Source organism: Saccopteryx bilineata, chromosome 9 (assembly GCF_036850765.1).
Source record: "Saccopteryx bilineata isolate mSacBil1 chromosome 9, mSacBil1_pri_phased_curated, whole genome shotgun sequence".
Classification (NCBI taxonomy): Eukaryota; Metazoa; Chordata; class Mammalia; order Chiroptera; family Emballonuridae; genus Saccopteryx; species Saccopteryx bilineata.
In genome coordinates, this window is record NC_089498.1 from 64771070 (window position 1) to 64790387 (window position 19318).

General features: G+C 36.4%; 1 protein-coding gene across 5 annotated transcripts in view; it reads right to left on the reverse strand.

Annotated features, from left to right (window-relative positions):
• Nucleotides 1-19318, reverse strand: part of JMJD1C (jumonji domain containing 1C) — a 330412-nt gene that overhangs the window by 57821 nt on the left and 253273 nt on the right. For 2 of the 5 annotated variants that reach the window (XM_066242551.1, XM_066242553.1), the window contains 5 exons: nt 8643-8748; nt 5331-5455; nt 4048-4191; nt 3763-3949; nt 1982-3660 (listed from right to left, as the gene is read on the reverse strand). In XM_066242551.1, coding sequence (XP_066098648.1) covers nt 1982-3660; nt 3763-3949; nt 4048-4191; nt 5331-5455; nt 8643-8748 — 2241 coding nt within the window. Of the gene's footprint in view, nt 1-1981; nt 3661-3762; nt 3950-4043; nt 4192-5330; nt 5456-8642; nt 8749-19318 lie in introns of those variants that run through there. The other 3 variants (XM_066242552.1, XM_066242554.1, XM_066242555.1) reach the window with 3 other exon arrangements.

Below are 19318 nucleotides of genomic sequence, written 5' to 3' on the forward strand. Positions count from 1 at the left end.
GGGCCCAGGGCCGTCAGCCCCATCTACCACACTGTGAACGAGCTTAGGGTATTTCTTCCAAGAAGCAGGTAAACTGATCTCATTTGCACAAGGGCCACTTAACTATGTCTTGCCTGAATACTCAGGTTTTTTTTTTTCTTCCCTCGAAGATCTCTTGGGCGGGTGTTGATAGTCCTATTTTCTGCTGCTTTGTTTAATATATAGTGTTTCCTTTTTTCCTCCTACCTCAATGCCCCACTCATATTTCAGGCTGGGACCTACTCTTAATTTAGAGCTCTCCTTCCCCCTTTTGTCAACTTCTATTATGAATCTACCTTTGCCACCCAGTTTAGTGTATCCCAAGGTTCTCTTTACCATGCCACAGTCGCAGAGCTCTAGGGAAAAGCAACCTGGTCTCATGTCTCCAGGCAGAGGAGAAGCTCCATATCCACGCATGCTGCAAATGGCTTCTTCAGTCTACCTGAATCATTACCAGCTAGAAGCAGTGGTCATTGGGACTTGGACATGAGCTGCAAAGTATAGAATGGTGACAACAATTCCAGTGCCATGAGGACTTTTCCTGGATGTGGACTTTTCCTGGACTCCTGCTCCTTGTGACAGCTCCTAACAGACTGAACTGGGGTTGGGTTGCATTTTTCAGGGATTTGGCATAGTGTTGGGGCCAACTTGGACTTGGTGAACATGTTAAGGACACTACTCTTTTATGGATTCTTGCTGTATTGGCCAAGAGTTTGCTTAAAGGCTTTAATCACTGTAAAAAAAAAAAATAGAAGTCTAGATAAAGAAGATGTGGCACATATACATCATGGTATACTATTCAGCCATAAGAAATGATGACATCGGATCACTTACAACAGAATGGTGGGATCTTGATAACATTATACAGAGTGAAATAAGTAAATCAGAAAAAAACAAGAACTGCAGGATTCCATACACTGGTGGGACATAAAAACGAGACTAAGAGACATGGAGAAGAGTGTGGTAGTTATGGGGGGCGGGGGGAGGGAGGGAAGGAGGGGGGGAAGGGGAGCGGTACAAAGAAAACTAGATAGAAGGTGATGGAGGACAATCTCTCTTTGGGTGATGGGTATGCAACAGAACTGAATGACAAGATAACTTGGACATGTTTTCTTATAATATATGTACCCTGATTTATTGATGTCACCCCATTAAAATAAAAATTTATTTATTAAAAAAAAGAATAATTTGATAACATACGTATATCAAAAGCCTTAAAATTTTCTGTAATTTTGAATCAGAAACTTCACTTCTAGAAATTTAGCTGAACAAAAATAATTATGCATATGTACCATAATTAGTTATAAAGATATTCTTCATAATAGGTATATTAGGAACAATGTAAGAAGTTTTACTGTAAATTTTTTTTTTTTTGTATTTTTCTGAATTTGAAATGGAAAGGCAGTCAGACTCCCACAGGTGCCCGAACGGGATCCACAGGGCATGCCCACCAGGGGGCAATGCTCTGCCCATCTGGGGCGTTGCTGTGTTGCAATCAGAGCCATTCTAGCGCCTGAGGCAGAGGCCATGGAGCCATCCTCAGAGCCCAGGCCAACTTTGCTCCAATGGAGCCCTGGCTGTGGGAGGGGAAGAGAGAGACAGAGGGGAAGGAGAGGGGGAGGGGTGGAGAAGTAGATAGGCGCTTCTTCTGTGTGCTCTGGCCGGGAATCGAACCCGGGACTCCTGCATGCCAGGCCAACGCTCTACCACTGAGCCAACCGGCCAGGGCCTGTAAATTGATTTTTAAAAAGATAAGCAGGCTTCTGAGATTTTAGATTCCACAGTTCCCAAATTACTATAATTGGAAAAGTTTCATTATAATTGGAAAAATTATTGTCTGAAAATTTTAATGCATTTTAAAGAAATCTAAAATATTAAAAAGATATTGAAAAGGCACTTATAAATTTGTAGATATAATATATATATATATATTGATAATGTGGTTAGCTACAACAGAACTTACCCTCCTTAATGAAGATTCAGCATTAACTGCATTTTCTGGGTGAACCCACTTAGAAGAAGGTAGACCAAGTCCTGAGTATGCATGTGTTCCATTTGGATATTGCCAAATAATTGGATAAAGACCAAGCTGACTGTATGAAGCAGAAGGATGGGCTTGTCCAAGAAGATGAGATGACTGGTGCTGTAACAGCTGTTGCTGTTGCTGGCGTGCTAGTGCTAAGTGGCTTAGGCTGCTGGCATGAGCAGTTTCTAGTCGTGGGTGGCCACCAAGTAAGGAGGCAGGAGGCACTCCAGGTAACACAGCAGGAAGTAAATGAGGGTGATGAACAGAATGATGTGGACCACTAGTCAGAGGGTGAGTGTTAATGGTAGGCAATGGAGTTTGACTGGATGATCCGGCCAGTAAGTGGGCTGCAGGAGGTAAGGAAGGATGATGGGTGCCTGGATTTAAACAGGTTCTATGGGATGAAGAATGAAGAGGAAAAGGATGCTGGTTTAAGAAAGGTGAAATGTGATTAGCTCCTGTTTCTGACCCAATAAGTGCAGGATCTCTGTAAACAGTGAAATGCTCATTTTTATCAATGATAAGAGGGCTCTTTGTAGTTTCCAATGTACTGCTCCTAGTAGGAACCGGATGAAAACCGCATCTTGATAACTCATGTTCTATTTTATTTGCCAGTCTTCTTTCACAGGCAACATGGCTATTGACGTACGTGGCCTTAGATTTCACGGATTCAGGAGAATGGGTCATTTTAGGTTTGACCACTTCAGGTGAGGGATTGGATTTTGTCTTGTGCCCATCTACTGAAGCATTAAATTTAGATTTTAGAATCTCTGGGGGTGGGCTTCGCTTACGCAGCTTCTCTTCCATCGTCGAAACCAGACTTACAGAAGATGTGTAAGAGGCATACTGATTTTTCTCTTTTTCCACATTCAGATGATCATTTCCTGAAGGAACATCCTTAACATTTGATTGGGTTAAATCTACTTTAACAACATCATTGACCCAGCTCTGATCAGAATCTTGTTTTGCTGTTTCCAAATATTTTGCATTTGCAGTTGAATGTTTTGAATCACTAACATTAGGATCCATTTTCTGAAGTGTCTGAAGGCCAAAGGTATTTGAGGTTTCCTGAGCCACCTTTTCAGAATTAGTATCATTTGTAATATCAATAACACATTTTGGTGTGGGTGGTCTGGATACAAACTGTTCCTTCGGTGATAATTCCACTGTGTGTGTTTTTTCTGTATTTTCCTGAAGGAGTAAATCATTAGGATTATGATCAGAAAGCGTGGCTTGTTCTGATGAATGAATAATCATTTTTTCTTGAAGCTTAGAGTCAACAAACTTCTGCTTCTCTGCTTCTTCATGGTTTTTATCTTGTATTTGATCCCAGGGAGGCTGGGTACCTACTACTGTCTCTTCTCCTATCTTCTCATTATTTTGAGATTTTCCTTCTTCTCCATTAATCTTAGAAGTGTTTTTATTTTTCAACTCATTCTCTGGTTTCTGCTCTAAGAAATTATTTATTGTTCTCTTATTTGAATTTTCTGAGTCACTGCTCTCAGAAAAGTCTGAAACATTGTCGGTTCGTAGTCTTTTCATATTTAGTTTCTTTTCATCCTCCTCAGGTTTCCTTCTTTTATTCACCAACTGTCTGTTTTTCCCTTTAGGATTTTCTGCAAGATTAAAAAAAAAAAGTTTTATATTTCATATCAATATTAAATAATTTTAAATGTATTTCTTCTCATATCCTTTAAAAAGAAAAAAGCGAGGCCTACCTCCTCGTCCTATATAATCATATTTTTCCTCCTTCATCTTTTCTTCATCTGGTATACTACTATCTGAGCCCTTCCTCTTATCTGAACGAGTATTTCTTTGTTGCTGGTGTGTATTTTGTTTTGGTACAGCAGCTTGGGAGTTCATTGCTGGTCTGGGACTATTTGCCTGGGCACGTGTATAATGACCCTAAAAAAGAACCAATTAACAAGATTTGTTTACTACCTGATTTTAAGTAACCTACGGAAAAAATTTTTGTAATAATCCAGAACTAACAACATACATACGTGAACAGCGTTGCTATTTTGACTGGCACGAGACCTTCGCCGTGATGTAATGCCAATATTTTCACCTTTTAACAAAGAGTGAACAACATCATCTAGAAAGGTCATTTGAACCATAGAAGGGTCGACATTCTGTGGTTCTAGTACCTAATCCATGACACAAAATAAGCATAAAAATTAAATCCAATCAGCTAGCCAATGTTATACTAGGTACACAATCACTACCGAGTACAAATGTCTAGAAATTAGTTTGGGATCCTTAGATCCTGCCATATTACAATAATTCAATTTTGACCATCATAGATAAAATTACTTTTTATAACTTTCTTCTGAAACCCACTGTTATATCTGCTAACTAAAAGTTAAAAATATATCTATTGGAAGTATACCTTATAAAACAAGGATAAAAATTAATGAGTATAATGCCAGGCCATAAAATGTATTTTAAAAATAAGAAATCATTAAAAAGCAAAACAGCTATAAAACTAGGAAGGTAGAGATTAAGAAAAAGGACAAAAATCATGTAAATGAACATCACTAATAATTTATAAAGAAAGAACTATTTTAAAAATTAAAGGCAATTTTTTTCTTAACTGAGTGGTAAAGTTTATCACCTTTTGAGGAAAAAATGCCATTAAATAATGTATTTAGTATTTTGACTAAATTTTAACCAAAGCATCAGAATGTTTATAAAAGGACACTCATTTATTCAGATACTCTCCACAACTCACACAGGTAGAATGGTGTAAATACCTATTTTTTTTTTTCAGGAAAAAACTAGAGGCTTACAAGATTTAAAATCAAGACTTTCAGACTGTTATTTAAAATTCCACTTGAAATTTGTCCTTAACACTCACCATAAAATTTAAGGGATCACACCAACTCCAAAATTTGATGTGAAAAGAACTACAATGTTCATTAAAGTTTTCATTAATAAAAAGAAAACATTTGGGAAATATTTTTATTACTGGAGGGACAGGAAGCTGACTTTATGAAAAATTTAGCTGATCTAGGATTGAAAAAAACAAAACAAATCATTCAAAAGAACCTGACATTTCTATTTCAGAGACTGATTTTATCAGTGTTGAAATAAATTTGGCATCATTATCTCCCTGTGACCTCAAGACACCTCTGTGTAATACCAGTATATTTAAACTTATTAGGATTATATGACTAAAAAAATAATAAAGGTAAAAAACAGTATCAACCTGTTGATCCACTTTTGGGGCGACAAGGACTTTGATTTATAAACATCTCTTTCCACAAATGTTAGTTGGACTATTTACCTGATCATTCATAACGATCATGGTGCGAGTGAAGAGATCATGATGAGTAATTATGCCAGTAAACCACTGGGTGGCAGAGTCTTGTCTATATACTCTCACTCTGTATCCATTTAAGGAATAAGGACCTAAAAATAAATAAATAAATGAAACCATTAGTACGAAACAGTTTTCTTAAATTGAGACATTTTCATCAAAAAATAAAAAAGTCTTTTAGGTGAAACACTAATTATGTTACTGATTAGTAACAGAATCCTTGAATATTAGTTTTCAAAAAATATAATATATTAGAAGACAAGTGAATAAATATACAGTAGAGACAGATCATTCTGAAGTGATCATCAAACACATTCTACTAGATACAAATACTTCCTAACTCAATGGAAATAAATAAGTCAGAGAGATTCTCTCCAGGACCACAAGTTAATAAGAGGATAGTACAAAATGTCAAGTTATAGTGGTCTAGAAAGTAGAAAGGTTACAAAGCTACTTAACAAGATTGGGGTACATGACCATACAGCTAAAATGGAAAGGTAATTTGGAACTTGATGCTTGAGTCTTCTAGTTGCCAAACTTTACCATGAGCAACTACAAATTTTAATTCCTCTGTGACAGCTAGGAAAAACTGACAAGTCTTAAAACATGTAGAAATTGTCAAGTGAATTTATAAATATGACACTAAAATGCTTTATTAATATGGTATACTTTTGAATTAAACTTACTTTTAAAAAAAGTATCCGCACATAGATATGCCATGTCTATATATAAATATGGCTATTAAAACAAAAGTCACTCCACAGAAGAATATACACCTAATGAAGGCAAAATTTCTCCAATTAACAGGTACTAAAATGGTATCAAATACTTGAAAAGTTAGAACTGGAGCAGGGTGGGGGAACTGAGGGAGAAGGCTGCATGTATGATAGTGCACCTTAATGATATTACACAGTAACAATTTACAAAATGTTTTTCAAAACTTACAAGTGTTTATTTAATCTTCTCCAAATCTTAGGTACTATTTCCCAGTTATAAAAATTAAGAAGGTGAGGTTGATAGGTTAAATAAATTGATAAGTCAAAGAACTTAGGACTGAATTTATTTTTTTTGAGTCCTGGGTCACTGTTTTCTTCTACAGTTATAAAACATTTATTTAACATACCAATTAATGGTTTAATATTTACCAGTTTTAAAAAACTTTACGCCAACATCAACCTAAAATATAAATCAAGTAACAGATCTGTAGAAAGTATTCTGTAAGACTTGTAAATTAAATATAAGGTCTACTGAAAAGTTCTGTGCGTTTTTGGAATAAAACAAAATACAAATTTTTCTTACTGTCAATAAACTTTATTAAATAATATAATTGCCATTATTATTAATGATTCCTTGCCAGCATGAGGGCAATTTGTATATCCCATTATTGAAAAATGTTTTATCTTCTGATGCGAAAAATTGAACCAGTGCTTGTTTGATATCGTCTTCATTTTTGAATTTTTTGCCCTTCAAAAAATTTTGTAAGGACATAAACAAGTGATACTTGGAGGGTGCTAAGTCCGCGGAATATGGTGGATGCGACAGACATGCTTCTGTAGCATTTCTTCCTTGTTGAAATTCGTAAAAATTACAGTGGCGTAAATGAACTTTATCAGTAGCCATGGGTACACTATCGCTTCACACATAAGACTAACGTGAATCAACTTTGTTTTAGTTAATTTGCTATGTCAGTATGTATACATTAAGTGATAAAAATAGAGAGGCACACATGCGCCAAATAAACATGTGCTTATGTGTCGAAACTTGTGATAGAAACGGACAGAACTTTCCGGTAGACCTTATACATTCCTAGCCATAATCAAGTATATGAACTCCATAATCTTTTCTTAACCTTAACACTCCAAATTATTTTCTGAACGTAATATAGAAAAAGCTTATAGAATAACTCCAAATAATGACCAATTTTCAATACCCATTAGCACACAACCTTAACGACTTATTCCCACAACCAACTTGGAGTCAGCCTCATGTAATTCTTCATAAAATGGAGAGAAACTATACTGCCTTAATATTTTACCTGTGAGAATATGATAAAGAAAGTTATTAAAATATATCAGCCTGTTTTTTCCTATAAAGAAATGAAAGAAAAGGAAGGGGGAAAAAAAACATAAGAGCCAATCAATCTGTGGACATTTCAGGATCCCCTGATTTATCATCAATCAATCCTATTAAAAATAATTTATAACATTTATGAGACAATAAATGTTGTCTACTAAATAAATGACATTTAGTATCTAGTTTTTAGTATTAAGGAACTATTAATTTTCAGCATAACAAGGGAATGTTAGCTTTAAAAACAGAATGTAGCAGTCAGAAATTTGATAAAAGTAAATGGGATTATGGATGCGATGGGATCCACCGTGGTGTTCTAGTAGCTGGGACTTGGATATAGGTACACAAAAATTCACCGAAATATTGTATTTTTGTGTATGTTTCAAATTCTCCATATTAAAACTTTTAAAAGTATTTTAAGAATTCAGTAAGTAGATAAACTTCTGTCATACCCATATAAATAAAAACACCTGAAACTTTGTGATTATCTCTATTAATGCTTAAATGGCATGGAAGTTGAGGGTTGAGTTAAATATGGAAATTTAACAATAAAATTCCTTTTTATAAACATTCAACATAATATCAATAATTCATGCCACAATGTCCCAGTTTCAATTCAATTTCACAAAAAGCTTAATTACATTTACATAATGATTTTACTGACAAAAAAATTCACTAAGAATAATAAACCTCACTGTTTTCAAAGTCACGTGTTGTAGACAAACTCTGTAACTTAAACAAACAAACAAACAAAACACCAAGACTAGTAGTGTGGTAAATGCTGAGGAAGGCAAACTGAAATAGGCCACTTTTATCAGATACCAACAGTATTCTTCAAAGGAAATCAATTGTGGCTTTGGGCAACCCTCTATTGCAAACAACGCTTCCTTTTCCAGGAAGGACACACCTAAAGCATTCTGTAAATATAGAAAATTTTCCTATCAACAAAACATCTGTGTGGCTATAATTTCATGCCAGGCAGTTAGTTCAAATTAGTTAATAAACTAACTGGCAAAGTTATCAACTTCCTATTAAAATTATTATGATTTTCTATTATTTTCCCAGGACTGCATAGAACTCAAAATATTAGACTGGTCTCCCTATTTATACAGCACATACTTGAAACAACCAGACCAAACATGAAAAAATGTCCAGTTTAAAAAAAAAAAGCACACAAAGAAACACAAAAGAATACTTCAAAATAATTACCTTGCATAAAAATCTCCTGAACCTTTTGTTCCTTTACCCAGATTTTCACTTCTTCGTGAAGTTGTGGGTTGTCCCTGAGAACTGGGTTTAGGCTGTCTATGTCGTCCTAGAATTACAGATTAAAAGAAAGGTCCATGTTACACTACTACTATAACATTAATGTTGCTGATTTTCCATCCTATATGTTCTAAGGACTGAAGAAAACTCCTTGAACTAGATGTATGCAAAAATATAACTTCTTAAAGTTATATAGTTCATTAGTAAATTATATAATAATAGAGCACAAACTTTTAATCCAAGGTAGAATTTGCTCCTTGACAAGTGTCTTAAAGACAAAACCGGAAATGTACTCCTGTGTTTTTAACTTCAAGTATGGCCTTACACAGGTCACCTTTCTAAAGATTTTCACTGTTAGAAACAAATCTACAAATGAAATAGCTTCAGATCATCTAAGGTTGGCAACAAAATAATCAAGTTGAATATTTTTGTGACAATATAAATATGCATTTATATTATATGGGAAGTTACCTTCTTCCCATAATACCTAAAATGTTAGTTTTCTTTTTTTCTTATGTACAGGTAGTTGTTTATGTCTGTTTGATTAGAGCTCTGGGTTCCCTCTTATTGTAGCTTTGATTCAGCTACTCTAGTGTGCGCTTTGTGTTGGCCTGTACTTGTATACCTACAGCCCATGATTGCCTCTCCCTGGCAATCACCACATTTGTTGTCTGTGCCCATTAGTTTTTTCTTGCCTCCCCCCCCCCTTTTACTTAATCCCTCCACCCCTCTCCAGCATCCCTTTTAAATTAAAGTTGTCAGCAAAGGCATTAAATTAATCAGTGGATCACATTTCTAGTTCTTCAAATCCAGCATAAATAGCAATTTGTAATGGGCAAGGGTCAGAGACTCCTCTGGAACAATGCAGTTAAAGCAACAGCATTGTGAGAAGACCACCTAATGGGGGTCTAACAATGGAAGAGACAATTGTATAATTTGTCTCTCTCCAGATGTCTGGATTTGTTTGTATGGCAAATTCAATATGGTACAAAAGACATCCAATAATCAAGGTAATTCAGGGTATTGGTCAGACTGTGCTGCAGCTTCACAGGATGACACAATGCAAACGAGTCTGGAGTACAGATTGGGAAAGATTTCCCCATACTATCTGACATGCATGACATAATTTTAAATAAGTTTGGAACCACAGTTCCTTAGAAATATTGTCTGTTCCTATTTCATAAAGGCAATCAAGTGCCTAGCACTCCTTTCTTGAGAACATGGCCTATCGCTTCAGCATGTTTTCTAACAGCCTCTAAAACATCGTTACAAACATAGGCCTTGTCATGGCTTACGCAAATAACAAAAAATTGTCCCCTGGCCCAAGGTTACTCCTTTAACACCTTAATCTTCAAGTGCCAGTACTTCTGAGCAAGATGCTTTTATAGTCCACAACTTTTGCCTCATTCCTTCTCCAGCTGATCCTGCCCCATGTATACAAGTTTCTTCTTCAGGTAGTCCCTCCAATGACTGGTGAGGAGCATAAAACTTGTCTTGTATGATGACTGTAGTGTATCTAGGAATTAGATTTCCGAGTATGTACCACTGTCCACATCCTGGGAAAATGTCCAGCTCTAAGCACAAGGTATACTGGACTTCTGGCCAAAAGCAGTTGCACCATGATGAGTAGCCTAGGTTAATCACAAATTCATCTTGTGATGATTCAACTTTAGAAAGTTCTGCTATTGATTGATTGAGTCTGGTGGAAATATGGTCATAGAATGGAGTCTGTATTAACGTTATCACATGCTCTTTGATGTTCATGTTGGCAATAACTTGGTAAACTCAGTGATTAAGAGACTGAACACTAAAGTAGCATCATTTTCTCTTAAGTTCCTTTTCTTTCTGTACAAGGACAGCAATGCACATTTCTAAATTCACCGCCTCTCTACAAAAAGGAGTAAGAAAGGGACATCTAGAAACCTATCTACTAAGGCTTTGTCTAATCTCTTAAGTCCACAAGATGCAAGGTGTCATACTGCTTGCACTTGTCTTTATATGCTGCTTTGCTGTATTTTTAAGTCCAGTGTTTGACATGATTCAATTATTAATTTTTCTGAGACTAGATCATTGATGTCAAATGGCTCTAATGCTATACCAAATGTCACATTGTGGAACTTAATCATGTCAAATATGAGGCAACATCTCCACTGATTTGTAATGAGACAGGCTGGAAGGTAAAATCTTACATGGTGGCCAAGATCCATGATTATGAATATACCCTCTAATGTATTCTGCTACACACATGGTAGCCATATTCCATAAGTGACTGTACAGATCCTTTTTCTGCTTTCTAATATTAATAAACTTCTCTGTGGCTACAGTTTCCCTATCAATTTCAGGGAAAAAGTATACTTTTATTCACTGAACAGATCTCAAGTGCAACAGTTGGCAATGTTGTCAACAGTCTAAACTTTGAAGTTTTTTAATTTATTAACAGCAGGCAGAGTGACATCTTTAAAGTCTAAAGGCAAAGAAGGACTGTGATGAGCTCTCTTACAGCATAGTCTTGACAAAATGGTAATAAAGACTTAATTCCATCAAAGTAGTCATTGGTTGTCAGTGCTGCTGAAGCACTGTCTGTCCATTCAAGCAGTTTAACTAGGGTGGGATAGGTAAAAGTCAAATTCCTATGTATGAAATCACTTATGAAACCTGGTATGAGTAAGTTCATATGAGATTTGACTGTATCAGAAAAAGCTAGGGACACTCTTATCTGGAGTCCTGTGACCAGACTGGTACTTAGGACTGAATAAAATCAGGATCTAATTCATCTAGTCTCACTCTATCAAAGTTTTTGGTATGACTGAAGTTCACTTTATGACTTCTTGCACCCTGATGTGCTTTTCTATAGTTTTCATAACTTCTAGACATAAAAGGCAGTTCTTTATAGCTTGCATTCTAATTGCCTTAAAATCTACGTCACATCGCCATGCCCTTGCTTTGTTTGCCCATGTTCCTGCAGCTAAAGAAGAGATGGTATGATGGGACAACTGAGTCTATGACTGAGATAAACCATAAAAACTCTGTAATAGAACATAGATGGAACAAGGTTAATATTATTTATTCTTCTGATTGTTCTGTAGTGGTAACCAAGTTTGACTAGTGAGTTTAGGCAATGGAATCTCAGTGCACAATAGTGGCAACTTGAGTGCTTGATCACTTTTATTGATTTGGTCACTAGCATCTGTGGTTCCCTTATTGTCTGTGGTGAGGGTGTTTAAATGACAAAAGTCACTATCTACTATTTTGATTTAAATATCATTACTTCTGTTCCACTCAAACTCATTGGACCAGTAATTTCACTGCTAAAAGTTTTATTTTTTAAGCCAGTGCAAAGCATTCATGCAATTAAAATTACATTACTGATGGTATTATCCTTGTAACAGGGTGGAACTAGACACAGAAACAACTGGTTCTCTCATTGGAGATGTGAATCACAGTTACATGATTTCCCACAATCTGTTGGTCCTTCGCTGCACTCTCTGACAGTCTCTTCTCTCTCTCTCTCTCAAAGCACCTCTGCCGCTTCTGCATTTGAAATCAGTAGCAGGAGCCCTAGAGTAGAGCTGGGAAAAACAACAAAGCAGCACTGTCAATCGGTGGCCATTTTAAAAATGGACCGGAAGATCATGGAAACCAGTGAAGAGGAGTTAAATGAAGGTAGTTATATCTGGTAAATAAAAATAATTTGGCAATTTATAAAAGCCAAAATTGGCTGAAGACTACAAAGGAACCCCTAATTAAGCAGGTTAGCTATACTTCACTCTTTTGTTCTAAAATTTATCTAAGTAAGCTTTTCCTTCTCATTTCATTGCTGCTTTTAGGGACTACTCTAAATTTTTGAAATAATATTGTGGGATACTCTGATACTTCATTAGTACCTAGTGAACACTGACAGGTGAAGTAAAGGCCTTTAAAGTTATTAAATATGCTCCTTGGAAAAAATACAGTAGTGCAAGTTTATAGCAGAGAAAAATACTGTAGTGAAAAATACAGTGTGTCCATAAAGTCATGGTGCACTTTTGACCGGTCACAGGAAAGCAACAAAAGACGACAGAAATGTGAAATCTGCACCAAGTAAAAGGAAAACCCTCCCAGTTTCTGTAGGATGATGTGGCAGCATGTGCAGATGATGACGTAACACTGTGTATACAGCGGAGCAGCCCAGAGCCATGCCAGTCGAGATGTGGACGGTACAGAGGAAAGTTCAGTGTGTTCTGTGGCTCGCTAAATTTGAATTCGTGACCAAAGTGCAACGTGAATATTGGCGCATTTATAACGAAGCGCCACCACATAGGAATAATATTACTTGGTGGGATAAGCAGTTGAAGGAAACCGGCAGTTTGGTGGAGAAACCCCGTTCTGGTAGGTCATCAGTCAGTGATGAGTTTGTAGAGGCTATGCGGGATAGCTACCTAAGGAGCCCTAAAAAATATGTGCGTGACCCCACATTGAACTGCACTGAATAGGTATGAAACTGGGAGAGTTTTCCTTTTATTTGGTGCAGATTTCACATTTCTATCATCTTTGGTTGCTTCCCTGTGACCAGTCAAAAGTGCACCATGACTTTACGGACACACTGTATTACACAGCACTGACCAGGCGGTGGTGCAGTGGATAGAGTATTGGCCTGAGATACTGAGGACCCAGTTTTGAAACCCCAAGGTTGTCAGCTTGAGTGGGGCTCACAGGGTTGAGCAACAGTTCATTGGCTCAGCTGGAGCCCCCTGGACAAGGCACATATGAGAAACTAATAATGAACAACTAAGGTGCTGCAACTGTGAGCTAATGTTTCTCATCTCTCTCTCTGCCTGTCTCTCTCCACATCCACACACACACACACAAAAAGGTAGATAAAGTCTGTCATTTAAAAAAAAAGGCTTTGTGCCTGACCGTGTGGTGGCGCAGTGGGTGGAGCGTCAGACTGGGATGCGGAGGACCCAGGTTCGAGACCCCGAGGTCGCCAGCTTGAGTGCGGGCTCATCTGGTTTGAGCAAAAAGCTTACCAGCTTCAACTCAAGGTCGCTGGCTCAAGCAAGGGTTGCTTAGTCTGCTGAGGACCCGCGGTCAAGGCACATATGAGAAAGCAATCAATGAACAACTAAGGTGTTGCAATGCGCAACGAAAAACTAATGATTGATGCTTCTCATCTCTCCGTTCCTGTCTGTCTGTCTCTGTCTATCCCTCTCTCTGACTCTTTCTGTCTCTGTAAGTAAGTAAATAAATAAAAACATTTAAAAAAAGGCTTTCTAGCAAATCCTTTTCTGCAACCCACCACCCCAATAATGTACTGCACATTTAGTTAACCTCATCATTTTTAGAAAGAGAAAATTGTCTGGCTGGTGGTGGCACGCAATGGACAGACTGTCAACTTTGAACACTGAGGTCCCCAGTTTAAGACCTTGAGGTCACTGGCTTGGCCCTGGCTTGGCCCTGGCTGTGTCAAGGCACATATGAGAATCAACTGAAGTGAAGCAGCTACAAGTTTATGCTTCTCATCTCTCTCTACAAAAAACAAAACAAAACCCAGAAAATACCATGGAAAGTTCAGACTCAAACCCTCTTGATGCACATCAGGCGACAGTCTATGACAGACAAAACACAGGAAATCTTCTATTTCCCATGGAAAACCATTATCATTTCCAGACAGTTTTGACAGCTATCCAGTTCTTTTAAAACCTTTTTTAAAATTGATTTCATTGAGAAAAGAGGGGGGGATGAAGGAGAGCGAAAGAGGGGGAAAAAGGGAAAGAGAGAGAGACAGGAACATCGATCTGTTCCTATATGTACTCTGATGAGGAATCAAACCAGCAACCTTTGCACTACCAGACAATGCTTTATAACCAACCAAGCTAACCGAGGAGGGCTTAAAATCTTTCTTACTTTAACTTCCATACACAGACCCAAGCTTAACTCCTTAAGAGTCAAACACAATGTAATCGCTTTCCTAACCTGACAGTCCTTCAAACATTTGAATTCTGATTTTATGTATCGGTAGACTTGAGACTTCTCTAGTCTAAACACCCACTTTTATTATAAATACTCTTCTCACTGTTGTTTTAAGACATTTAACCGGCAAGAAGAAGATGAGTGCTTATGAGGAAAACCACACAATCACATGGGTGTCACTGCTGACTGATACACAGCTTACTATGGTCGAATACTCCCAAGCCTTTATATTTTGGGGGTAATAGGATATAAACTGCTATTACAGCAGCAATACCAATACTTTGTAGATAGGTACAAGGTATGAACTATAACACCAGTTCCCTGGATTGAAATTTTTTAACTTAAAACTAGTGGAATATATTTATATTTTATTTATTCAACAGGTTAAAATAATAGGCTATATTTCTCAGATCATTAAGATACCATTATCTTCTTAACAATGCCTCATTTGGTTTTTAGTAAAAAAAAGCGTACCATTAAAAACTGATAAGTTGACTCTATTTACTGAAATGACCTTATATGAGTTCAGATTTGTATTTATCAATTTTTTAATCTATAAAACAGTTAGTAATATCTGCTTCTTTCCATCTTAATGTTTTTATAATATTAAAAAAAAATACCAAAACCAGTTTTTTAAAAACATCCTGTTCTTAATTATCCATGGTACTGGATGAAATGAATCACTAAATTAAAACACATGAAAACCATCCCAATACACTACCTGGTTATGACAGTCATATTACTAAAGTCATCCCTTATGTATGTATGGTACTCTGAAAGTTACAGGTATTTCCATTAAATATAGTCAGTATTCCCACTGTGAGCCTTTTAAAGAAGTTCACAGAAGGAAAAACAATCAGTTCTTGTAGCTAACAAATAGCCAAATGAAGTTTTCTCCCCTATTTATTGACCTGAACAATTCTGTGAGTGCAAAAATGAGATAAAAGGGCACTTTCACAGAGCTGAGAAACTAAGGATCTGTATTAAAAATGCTATAAACATTCACTATCTTTCACACAATGCAACTGACTAACAACTTCAGGTGTGCCACAGAGTTTGAGATTAAAGTAACTGCACAGTATTTCACTTTTCAGTAACTGCAGCAGTTAACTACACAATTTATTTATTTGCGTGTTTGCTTGTTTGTTTATAAGTGAGAGAAGGGGAGAAAAGTGAGACAGACTTTCACATGCACCCCACCGTGGATCCACCTGGCAACCTGTCTGGGGCTGATGCTCGAATCAACTGAATTATATGTTTTAGCACCTGAGGCTGATGCTTGGGCCAACTGAGCTACCCTCAGTGCCCAGGGCCAACACTGAAAACAATGGAGCCACTGGCTGTGAAAGGGGAAAAGAAGTAGATGGTTGCTTCCTCTTGTGTGCCCAGATTGGGGATCGAACCCGGGAAGTCCATACACTGAGCTACAGCTCTATCCACTCAGACAGTTGTCCAGGGCCAAATTATTTTTATTTAGAATAAGTAAAATGTGTTTCTTAGTTTTCCAAAATCAACTAGATAGCAAATAAATAGCATCTTCTATAAATGTCCTCTCCTCTATATACTCTATCCAATGTATTACGCTGCTATTTATAATCTCCAGCAATGGAGGTTACAATTGTAAATGACTAAAGGGAAAAAAGGCAGTTCAGCAAGATCTGCTTTACTAGAAACTCATACAGAAAACATGAAAAAGTTCTAAACACCTTAAATGAAATTATAGACTATCCTGTTCACTTGTGTGCAATGAAGATGGTTTAGCTCTAGCTGAATATTAGTGGGGTCCCTTAACATAAATAATAACAAAGCTAACGTGACTGTGCATTTTTCATGTTTTTAATATAATCCATTTGCAGAGCATCATCACTTAATTATAAAAATTTCATAGAATAATATATTACATTGTGTACTATCCAGAAGCTTCTACAAACATAGGTTCCTAGAGCTAAATATTTTATCCTTTTCATAAAATGAGAGCTGTAAATATAAATGGAGCTTTGAGTTACATTCACAGTGGTGGTTTATAGGATTATATATATATGAGGTACAAATTTATAAAATCTCCAGTTATAAATTGAGATTGAAACCTGAGTATTTTCTCCATGAGAAGGCAAATTTACCTATCTCTCTGTATGGAGAAATGAAATCAATGATCTCCTTGATACTGTTTCCTAAGGATCACAGATAGTGATTAAAAAAAACCCCAAAACAACACAAAACAAAAACAAACAACAACAAAAAGAGAAAGCCAAAAACAGTGCAGGGGAAGACCCAATCCAGGAGACAAATATAGTGACTGTATGACACTTTAAAAAATACGATTGGGGTTGGAGAGAAAGGAAATGTTACCACCACATCCTGCCACAAAATTGTCTTCATACACTACTGGGAGAAATGATTAATAGTTTTCAAATTATTTTATCTGATATTTTCTATTACATAGATTAATGCTATGTTATTTATAAAAATGTTTCTAACATAATTCTGAATGTAAAGTCAATTTTGTTGACTTGAATTCTTCACAACACATTACAGTATATGATAAAACCTAAAAATTTCCAGATTTATATCACTGTTAATATTTTAAGTTTTAGGTAGAATTTTAAATTATTATAATTACTTAGAACTACTTAATTCCCTGCATATAAACCAAACAATATTTTAGAGTCAACAGTGTTATAGGTTAAATATATTCACACTAAAAAAAAACCCCAAAACATGTAAGACATTAATGTATAACAATCAGAATTAAGTTGGTAAACAGGATTCATTCATTCATTGCAATTCTTATTTTGGGTGGCTTTTTTTTTTTAAAGAAGAAAACTGACTTTAAAAAGCCTTATTTTTTAAAAAGCAAGTTTTAGAAGGAATGACCTGTTACAAATATCTTGGGGAGCCTTAACAAGTTCTTGTAAAAACACAATAAAAGCCATTTACTGGTTGTGGAAATCAGTGAGCAAGCCAGAGGTCAGCAGCAAAACTTGAGGTAGGGTCTATGCTTTGGATTACAAACCCACAGAACAAGAAGACTAGTTTTACTTATATATTATACATATATATTTATTCATCTTAAAGACTTACTTTTATACTGTTTATTCCAATAATCATCTTGTCAATATTTTACTATAAAATGAAGGCACCAAAGTTCTAGAACAGCGATTTTCAAACTATTTTCATCTCATGGCATACATAATCTAATTAGTAAAATTCTACAATACACACACACACACACACACTCTAGATTTTTTGCTAATCTGACAAAAAATAATAGGTATAATTATGATTCATTTTCCCTGGATGGCCGTTGTATTAGCTATTGTCACCTTTTTATTTGACAATCTATAGAAAAGAGGTCTGTCTGCCTGGTCTGTGGTGGCACAGTGAATAAACTGATGAACTGGAACACTGTGGTTGCCGGTTTGAAGCCCAGGGCTTGCCTGGTCAAGGAATGTATGAGAAAAAAATCAATGAACAACTATGAGTTGATACTTCTTGCTCCCTCTCCCTTCTCTCTCCTTTCTCTGTAAAGTCAAGGAATAAAATCTTTAAAAAAAAAAAAAAAGGTCAGTGCCCCTGACAAAATAATCACATATTGAATGTTTTAAAACAATTCTTGTGGCCTGACCAGGCGGTGGCGCAGTAGATACAGCGTGTAGGACTGGGATGTGGAGGATCCAGGTTTGAGACCCCAAGGTTGCCAGCTTGAGTGTGGGCTCATCTGGTATGATCAAAGCTTACCAGCTTGGACCCAAGGTCGCTGGCTTGAGCAAGGGGTTACTTGGTCTGCTGTAGCCTCACAGTCAAAGCACATATGAGAAAGCAATCAATGAACAACTAAGGCAGGGGTCCTCAAACTTTTTACACAGGGGACCAATTCACTGTCCCTCAGACCGTTCGAGGGCCGGACTATAAAAAAAACTATGAACAAATCCCTATGCACACTGCACATATCTTATTTAAAGTAAAAAAACAAAAGGGGAACAAATACAATATTTAAAATAAAGAACAAGTAAGTTTAAATCAACAAAAAGACCAGTATTTCAGTGGAACTATGCTCCTCTCACTGACCACCAATGAAAGAGGTGCCCCTTCCGGATAAACGGCCTCAGGGGGCTGCATGCGACCCATGGACCGTAGTTTGGGGACCCCTGAACTAAGGTGTCATAACGAAAAACTGTTAATTGATGCTTCTCATTTCTCTCCGTTCCTATCTGTCTGTCCCTATCTATCCCTCTCTCTGACTCTCTGTATCTGTAAAAAACAAACAAATAAAAACCCCCAAAAAACTCCCCACAATTCTTGTGGCATACCAGCTGAAAATCACTGTTCTAGAATAATGTCCCCTTTTCTGACGTTGATTTAAAAAACCTGCCAATAGTTCTAAATTGTTTTATTTACCATATCTCATGGCTCCTAGTTTCAGAAAAGCAATTTTATAAAGCACATGAATGTTAAAAAATAAAATTATACTGGGCCCTTTGCAATTACAACAATTTACCTTAATCTATAAAAATAAAAATAGGAAAATATTAGTTAAGAATTCATTTCAGAATTACTGTAACTAAAACCCTATAGCTTGATCCCAGAGTATTAACTCATAGTATTGAGTATGAGTAATCCATCAACCTCAAATATAGGCCCTGGCAGGGTAGGCTAAGTGGATAATA